Source organism: Nicotiana tabacum, chromosome 23 (assembly GCF_000715075.1).
Source record: "Nicotiana tabacum cultivar K326 chromosome 23, ASM71507v2, whole genome shotgun sequence".
NCBI classification, from domain to species: Eukaryota; Viridiplantae; Streptophyta; class Magnoliopsida; order Solanales; family Solanaceae; genus Nicotiana; species Nicotiana tabacum.
In genome coordinates this window covers 111,461,853-111,472,044 of record NC_134102.1, presented here as the reverse complement: position 1 = coordinate 111,472,044, position 10,192 = coordinate 111,461,853, and the positions used below count along the sequence as shown (strand labels likewise).

Here is a 10,192-nt window from a genome sequence, read left to right as displayed (position 1 = left end):
AAAGGTGCCGACATCCGATCAAACCTGGTAGTATGCAATCAGCCCAACGGACCAAAATACTCCTCGGGCGAAAAATGATTTTCCAAGCAATAATTCAACTCTTTGAGTGCCTGTTACTTTAATTTACCTTTCCATTCTTTTCCATGTTGAACTGTCGGGTATTTGAGTTTACTAGCCCCTATAGAAAGAAAATACACAAAACATTTGTCCAATTCAATCAAAGAAGAGCGTCCACAAAACAAAAATATAGCCAATTAGGTATAAACTGTTCAAACAAAGAGAGAAAGAAAGGAAGATTACAGTAATTAGTGTACCCCTACTTCCATACCCCCTTAATTCACATGCCCATTCTGGGGAAGAGGAAATGTGATTAAATAACATTTTTCAAGAACTACACAGTTGAGGCTGAAACTGGATCAATCGTTTGGTCCCAAAAAATCCTTTTTGCACCAGATAGATACCAGTCATTTCCCAGAGAAACAAAGTAGAAATTCTGCAGCTTTACAACTGCAGACCCTTCAAGCACCTTGATTTCGTGTTTCGGAAAAAAATTTATAAACTTTTTCAACTGAAAACAACAATAACATATATATATTATCATACTTGGGTCTGGGGTGGGTAGTGTGTACGCATACTACCAGATAAAAACTTTTCAACTGAAAAGATTCTAATTTTTTTCTCAACCAAACGCCATTAGATTAATGTTTTTCGGCTTTTGCAAATGCCACATTATTGTCTCAAATCTTCACCAATATAAAACCATTTAAAGCTCCCAGCTAATTGTGACCATATACACGTGAAAAAGTTTTTATATTTTTTATATTTTTTATGTAGGAGCTACAACAATCAGGGCGGATGTAGAGTATGTTGGGATATACTATTAACCATGTGGTTTAGCTATAGTATTGTATTTTATTCTTTATGGAATAATTATTTATTTGATTTATTCAATTCAATAAAGTATTATTTTTAATATATCATTTGTTACATGTGTGTCATTTAGTTATGTAGTAGACAATTTAGTGTATGGATTCTTAGCTCATGCACAGAAGATTAAATTGTCGGTTCTCATAATTAATAAACTATGTCCACAATCGAAGATATTATTGGGCAAAATATCTTGATGATTGTAGTACAAGATTAAAGTATTATTTATCTTGATTATGAGAGTGATTTTACTCCAACTTCTTGTGCTTATATACTTAGTGTATATTGAACAGACCAAGTAGAGAAAAGATATTTTTGTACTGAATATATATAAAGCATTCTCTTTGATTCATTAAATGAGCCTATACACCTAATCTTGATATAGTTATTACGATCAATGTGATTTGTTTATTGTTTTGATTTATCAAAAGTTACAACTCTATTCAGAGTTAGTGTATGCCTAATAGATTGGACAATAACGAATAGCATTTGCGAAATAATAATTAGTTGATAAAATCCATGACTCGGCTTTGAGTTTGATGCTACCCATTTATGTAAGCTTATAAGTTTTCATGTGAAAATCTGTCCGGTGAATTTGTATCCGTCACATGAAATAGTTTAAGCAAAATTATAAAGGATTTAATTAATTGATAAAAAAAATTATCAGTAATTTAGTTTAATTATCTAGTATTTGTAATCTTAACATGGGGAGTTAAAATAAGTGTTAGTGAATTTCAAAATTCATATTGAGGAGTTCAATTGTAGTTTTTTAGTGGAATAAACTGTGATTAATTAATAGTAGGATTTAATTTATCTAAATTTCGAATTAATACTATAATTGGTAGCCTATTATTATTCCAATAGTCCCTGCTATACCTAGTAAAAACTTGGACAGACTTGGGTAAAAGGTGACTCGGGAGAAAAGTTATTTGTTTGAGTTAGAGTAGGATTCTACTTACACTCGTAGAATCCTACACGATTTTTAGCCTTTTTTCCGCTTAATTTCGGGTCTACAACTAGAAGACTAGTTTCACCTAAGTCACTCTTCAGAGTTGTATTATTTTCCCACTCAAATAATTTCGTCCAAGGGTTTTACGAGGAGCATAGCAGAATACTGCAATTCTGGATTCTTGCTCTATTAAGGATTTGTGCAACAATTTCAAGAGGTTAGTGCTTTTATTCTCTGTAATTAATTCGTTGTCTAGTTTACATGTTTGTGATACCTGGGTATTATGCTTGCTTCGGCTGCGCATGTTCTATCAATTGGTATCAAACGTCGTCTTACATCTAACTAGATAATGAATACAACATAAATAGAGTAACATTAAAACGTGTTGTTAAATTATACATGTTTGTTGTGTTTATTCTATGTGAACAATGGTTTTCTATTTCATGAAAATAATATTTTTTTTATAAAATCGAAGCTATTATAATATTATTTTGAGTTCTGAAATCATGGATTAGCATACATAAGTATCATATCTCAAAATATTCAAAACCCTAAAAATGCCAAAAATGAATTTTTGCAAATAGGTCGTGATTTTGGAATTATGAAATTCTGTTGAACTCCGATTGACCTCAAATTTAGTAGGTTCATCGTTAATGACCTAGTGAGCAATACACATCAGCTTTGCTCATGGTGTACGTCATTTTTCGGGCATTCAGGGTCGTTTAGATGGGTTTTTAGCCATTTTTCTATTTTTTGGAAATTATTTTTAATAAAAGAATTTTTTTTTAACGAAAACAGTGATGGTAGGGTTCAATCACCATGGTTTTCAATCACGTTTTACAGTAATATAATGAATTTATATGTTGACATAGGTCTTCTTCCACATCGGATAAATTCACTATAGATAATTACTGTAGTTTTGCCTCTAGTTGTTTGATAACTTGTATTAACTCTCCAACTAAGTTACATGTTAATTCAATGAAAGTAGGGTTTATAAAAGTAATATTTACCTATCTTAAATTGATAATTTACTCTCCATCTGAGTTGGTCATGTTTTAATTTATGGGGAAAATATCTAACATAAATCATATATTTTGCATGAATAGTTAAGTTTCCCTATCGAATCAAACTGTTCATTGATCATAGTTATATGTGTAATGTCTTACTTTGAATTTTATTATTCTTATTGCATAACTAATGATCTATTTAATGTGAATATCTTTTAGATTAACCATGTCTTCATTCAATCCACTTACCTCAATTTTGAACCAAAACAAGTTAGAAGGACTGAATTATGTTGACTAAAAAAGGAACCTTGATATTGTCCTAACTGCTCAAGGTTACAAATTTATAATCACTAAGGAGTGCCCAGAAAAACCCGACGAAGATGCTACTGATGATCATGTTAAGGCCTATGATACATGGGTTAAGACAAGTGAGATGGCGCGATGTTACATTCTAGCCTCTATGGCGAATGTTTTGCAACATCAGCATCAGTCTATGGAGTCTCCTTATGACATGCTCGAAAGTCTCAAAAAGATGTTCGGTGAGCAAAATCGTGCAGCTAAGCAGACAATCATGAAAGCCCTTTTGAATACCAAGATGGCTGAAGGATCATCAGTTAGGGACCATGTTCTGAAGATAATATGTCTTTTGAATGAACTGGAGGTCCTTAGAGTTGTGATTAATAAGGAATCTCAAGTTGAGATGGTCCTGCAGACTCTGCATGATAATTTTCAACAATTTCGCTTGAACTATAATATGAATTAAATGAATTTGTCACTAGCGAAATTGTTGAATGAGCTGCAAGCAGCAGAATCTATTATCAAACAACAAGCTCCGATTGTGGCACTGAATATTGAGAAAGCTTCGGTTTCTAAGCCAAGAGGCGAAAAGAAAAAAAAGAAGGCTCATAAGGTTTTGGCACCTGGAGGTTCGGCTGCTGGTGTGACAAAAGCCCAAAGGAAAGTGCTATCATTGCAAGCAACCTGGGCATCACAAAAAGCAGTATCATACCTATCTGGCAAAGTTGAATAAGCAAGGTAATTCAAATTTAAATGTCATTAAAACTTGTTTAGCGGATGTCTCTACCATATTTTGGTGTGTAGATTCAGAAGCCACTAATCATATCTGCACTACTTTGCAGAGGTTTTAGGAAATGCGATGGCTAAGTGAGAATGAAGTTTGTATTTTTCAAGCCAATAGCGAGCCAACACCAACTTTAGCATTAGGAGATATTAGAGTTTCATTTAGTAGTGATAGAGTTTTAGTTTTAAAGGATGTTCTCTATGTACCTTCTATTTGAACGAATTTGATTTTGGTTTCGAAAATAATGGATGTTGGATATAATGTTTATTTTGCTAATAACTTTGATATTATTAAGTTTAATAAACATTTTATCTACATTGCTGCTAGAGTACATGACTTTTTTATTCTTGATATATCTCCTTGTGTGCTACAACTAAAAGAATTAAATAATGTTATCTGCCACATAAAGGAAAACGTGTTTCTGAATTAAGCCAAACTTATTTGTGGCACTTACGTCTAGGTCATATAAATCAAAATAGGATTTTGAGGTTGGTTTGAGATGGACCTTTGAATTCATTGAAAGTGAAGTCACTACAAACATGTGAATTCTGTTTAGAAGGTAAAATGAGCAATAGTCGTTTCCCCTCAAAAGAAAATAGAGCTAGCGATAAGTTAGAATTAATTCACTCTGATTTGTGTGGCCTTATGAATATACAAGCAAGAGGTGGTTTTGAGTATTTTATGACTTTCACATATGTTTACTCAAAATATGGATACATTTATCTGTTACGTTATAAGTCTGAATGCTCTGAGAAACTCAAAGAATTTAAGACGAAAACGGAGAAATGACATTATAAACATATCAAATCATTGCGATCTGATCATGATGGTGAATACCTTTCTGCGGAATTCATTAAATAGTTATCAAATTGTGAAATTACATCTCAATTATCTGCCCCATGAACACCACAATAATATGGTATGGCAGAAAGAAGAAATAAGACCTTTATGGAAATGGTTAGATCAATATAAAGTTATTCCAATTTGCCTTATTCCTTTTGGGAATATGCTTTAAAAATAACATATTATATTCTGAATTTGGTTCTTTCAAAATTAGTACCTTCAACCCCAGCAGAATTGTGGACTGGGCGCAAGCCCAATTTACGGCACATTCAGATTTGGGGGGTTGTCCAGCACTTGTGCTAAAAGAAAAAGCGGATAAATTAGAATCAAAGACAGAAGTGTGCATTTTTATTGGATATCCAAAGGGAACGAAATGAGGTTTATTTTATTGTCCCAAAGAAAAGAAGGTAATTATTGCGACAAATGCCAGATTTTTAGAAGAGGACTATTTAATGAACCATATTACTAGAAGTAACTAGTTTTACAGGAATTAAGCAATGGAGTAACTAATGACTCATCTCTGAAAAGTATCCCGGAAGCCAGTATTGACATACCACTGCATTATTATAGTGGGAGAACTGCCAATAGGCAGCAGGACGCACAAGAGCAATTGCCTGACATCTCACTACTCCAAAGTAGTGGGAGTAATATTGAGCAACATTAGATTGTTGAACAACCTGAAATTATTGTGCAGCCTGCACTTCAGGAATAAATTAATGATATCCCGGCATCGCAATATGTGGAGGATAACATTGAAGCTTCAGTTCCGAAAAATGATGTCACGGTTCAACAACAAAATCAAACTGCACATGTAGTGACCAGTAGCCATGCTTAAATCCATTAGGATTCTCTTATCCATTGTTGCGCATTATGATTATGAGATTTGGCAAATGGATGTCAAGACGGCTTTTCTTAAAGGAAGTCTTAATGAGTGCATCTATATGGTACAACCAGTTGGTTTCATAAAAAGTGGCAATGAGCACATGCTGTGTAAATTAAAAAAAATCTATTTATCGATTAAAACAGGCTTCAAGAGCATGGAATGCTTGTATTGACACATCGATTAGAAGTTAAAACTTTCGATTTTGATCAATGTGAAAGCGAGTCTTGTATCTATAAGAAGTGGGATAGAGATAAAGTTACATTTTTGGTTTTGTATGTAGATGATATCTTGTTCATAGGAAATAATGTTAGCATGTTGAATTCAGTAAAGGAGTGGTTGTCCTTGTATTTTGATATGAAAGACTTGGGACAAGCGACACATATCCTTGGGATCAAGCTTATGCGAGATCGCAAGCGAAGGATATTAGGCTTATCCGAAGACTTTATATTGATACTATTCTCACTAGGTTTAGCATGCAAGATTCCAAGAAAGGTTTTCTTCCTTTTAGGCATATAATCTCTCTGTCAAAAGATCAGTCCCTAAAAATGACTGATGAGATAGAAAAGATGAAGGCGGTCCCTTATGCTTCTGTCATAGGAGTCTCATGTATGCTATGCTATGTACTAGACCTGATATATGTTTTGTTATTGGCATGGTTGGCAGATTTCAGTCCAATCCTGGATGAGAACACTGGACTCCCGTTAAACATATAATCAAGTACCTGAAAAGGACTAGGGATTATATGTTGGTTTATCACTCAGGTGATCTTGCACCCATTGTCTATACTGATTCAGATTTCCAGTCAGATAGAGATTCTAGAAAATCTAACTCAGGATATGTTTTTACCTTAGGAAGTGGAGCCATAAGTTGGAGGAGTATATAACAATCATGTGTTGCTAATTCCACCATGGAAGCCGAATATGTGGTTACTTCTGAGGCACCTAGAGAGGTCGTTTAGCTCGGGAACTGTCACGACCCAAACCGATGGGCCGCGACGGGCACCCGATACCTTACTCAACTGAGTACCGACGTAACGTATATTTTGTATCATACTATCACAGGTAATTGAGCCAAAGAGGCTGTCGTGAGATAAGTAGAATAAAACATGTAATACCAACTTGGGCCTATAAGACTAAAATGATCACTCGTACACTAAACATAGGTCGACAAGGCCATACAATCTTTTACGTACATGGCATATGTCTACAAGCCTCTAAGAGTAGATAAATATCATAAAGGTCGGGACAGGGTCCCGCCATACTAAACAATACACGTCCGAATCATACTAATCAAATAAGCAACTCTGGAGCAAATGGAACGCACCAACATCTTCCGCTGAGCTGATAGCCTACTTGGAGGACTCTCGACCTGTCTATCGGGACCTGCGGGTATGAAACGCAACGTCCCTAGGAAAAAAGGGACGTCAGCACAAATAATGTACCGAGTATGTAAGGAATGAAATCAGTAAATAATAGACATGAGAGAAACATGGAGTAAAAGAACTCAACCTGAAATTCTGAATAGCTTTGTGAATCATGAAAATTTATAATGTCATGCATGTGTGTATAAATGCCATACCATGCATAGGTATATGCGCACAAAATATCATCAAACCTCTGAGGGCATCCCATCATATCATCTCAGCCATTGTGAGCAAAATCATCAACGTATACCAACTGGTCAGGTGGTGATGCGTATATAACGCCGTAACCTTTTTCCATATCCCATATACATATAATATACGCGTATATAACGTCTTCTGGTCAGGGGTCAATGTACATATATAAATGCATGAAATGCATAAGAAATACATTAATAAGATTTCTCGAATATCATAAAATCAATATGCCTTTCGGACAAACTTTATCAAATATGTATTTTTCTGAGACCCATGAATAGAGGATATAATAATAATTCACATGGGGAATCAAGAATATAGACAACCCTAGTATTTCTATGAATAGAGTCATTTATGAAAGTTGCGTATTTTGCTCGTTTCGTTTGTATCATTTAAATCATGCCAAAAAGAAAGAAGGGATAGCCTTAACATACCTGAACCGATTCCTTTGACAATCCCTTTAACACCCGTTGATTGCGACAACACATAACGACGGATCAAAGTAGGGAAAAATTCGTATGATATTCTTGAGAAAGATTGCACTGTACTCCCTTAGAATCGCAAAATCTTGTTGCTATTACGCAGTATAATTTCGTATGAATTCCTTTGCTAATTCAAGAACTCCCATTTCTATTACAATATGGAGTCTCGTATGAATTTCAAAATCCCTCACCTTTTCGTCCTTGGCTTTTCCCTTTCTATAACCACCCCCCACCCCCTTCCCCAAGTGAATTCTTGATATCAATGGAAGATAAAGTGTAAGGATGACTCATATAAACTTCCCTTTCTACGTGTTTGCAAGGGATGGCTAAGAATATTGTTGAATCAATTTACTTTGCCAAAGCAGATCTGTATGACATTCTTTCTTATAAAGAATAAAATGAATTAGAAAAGTCCCTTTTTATAATGGTGTGGATGCCCCACTTATAAGGCTTACTTTAGCCACTTTAAAATCTCTTAAAATGTCACATTTCACATAAATTTAAGAGTCATTAAATTGGTTTTAACTTGCTGCCAAGTCTTCATAAACCCACGTGAAGGTTGTCCCCTCAGAATTATCCAAAATCTTTACCTAAATAATTATCCATAAAATCCAATTTACAAATTAATCTCACTTAAAAATTTATAATTACTCAATTATCCATATAATTAAGAATTATCTCAAATTACATAAAATACTACTCACTTTTAATATATTTTATACACCTTACTATCATGGCCATGTGGTACCTTGTATGGTACTAGTCCATAAATACCGGGTATTTTAGCTCGGGCCGTATTTTATCCCAAATGTCAAACTTCGACGAAATTTATTTTTTTTCGATTTGTTTACCCTCTCACCTTCATGAATTTACTCGTCACTTGTTTGAAATAGCATAATGCTTATAATTTTAAATAATCTCATTCCCGAACTTACAACGATTAACTTACAACGATTAGCTTACGACGAAACTTTAACGTACAAAAATGCGAGATGTAATATCTCATTTTCGAGATTTCATCAATTTATTCATGGTGTACTTTTATGTACAAAAATATGGGGTGTAACAGGAACTTTCTGAAAGAGCTTAATGTAGTTCTTTTGGTTCAAGCACCAATTGTACTTTATTGTGACAATAGTGATGCAGTTGCAAACTGGAAGGAACCAAGAAGCCATAAAAGGAGTCAGCATATTGAGCGTAAATATCATCTAAGTCGAGACATAACTCAGAGAGGTGATGCAAAAGTGTTGAAGATTGCGTCAGAGAACAATTTGGCAGACTCGTTTACAAAGAACTTGCCACAGAAGATTTTTGACAAACACATAGAAGGAATGGGTATTAGAGTTGTAGACGCATAGTTATGAGTCTAAGTGGGAGATTGTTATGATATACCATTAACCATGCGGGTAGTAATGTATTTTATTCTTTATGGAATAATTATTTACTTGATTTATTCAATTCAATAAAGTATTATTTTAAATAGATCATTTGTTACATGTGTGTCATTTAGTTATGTAGTAGACAATTTAGTGTACGGAGTCTTAGCTCGTGCACAGAAGATTAAATTATTGGTTCTCATAATTAATAAACTATGTTCACAATCGAAGGTATTATTGGGAAAAATATCTTAATGATTGTAGCACAAGATTAAAGTATTATTTATCTTGATTATGGGCGTGGTTTTACTCCAACTTCTTGTGCTAGTATACTTAGTGTATATTGAACGAACCAAGTAGAGAAAAGACGTTTTTGTACTGAAAATATATAAAATATTTTCTCTAACTCATTAAATGAGCTTATACTCCTAATTTTGATATAGTTATTATGATCAATGTGATTTGTTTATTATTTTAATTTATCAAAAGGTACAACTCTATTCAGAGTTAGTGTATGCCTAATAGATTGGACAATAACGAATAGCATTTTTGAAATAATAATTAGTTGATAGAATCCATGACTCGACTTTGAGTTTGATGATACCTCTTTATGTGAGCTTATAAGTTTTCATGCGAAAACCCGGCCGATGAATTTTGTATCCGTCATATGAAATAGTTTAAGCGGAATTATAAAAGATTTAATTAGTTGATTAAATTAAATTATCAATGATTTAGTTTACAACAACGACCCAGTAAAATTCCACTAGTGGGGTCTGGGGAGGGTAGCGTGTACGCTGACCTTACATCTACCCCAAAGGAGTAGAGGGGTTGTTTCCGAAAAACCCTCGGCTCAAGAAGACAGGGGGTATTTGTAATCTTAACATGGGGAATTAAAATAAGTGTTAGTGAATCTCGAAACTCATATTGAGGAATTCAATTGCAGTTTTTTAGTGGAATAAACTGTGATTAATTATAGTAGGATTTAATTCATTCAAATTTTGAATTAATACTATAATTGGTAGGCTC

The 10,192-nt window shown here is 33.9% G+C and overlaps 1 protein-coding gene across 1 annotated transcript; it reads left to right on the top strand.

The window, feature by feature from the left end:
• The first annotated feature begins 3,343 nt into the window (after positions 1–3,343).
• On the top strand, positions 3,344–3,646 carry LOC107785956 (uncharacterized). Its single transcript, XM_016607384.1, has one exon. It carries the CDS (start codon positions 3,344–3,346, stop codon positions 3,644–3,646), a length of 303 nt encoding a protein of 100 aa, XP_016462870.1.
• Positions 3,647–10,192: the final 6,546 nt, after the last annotated feature.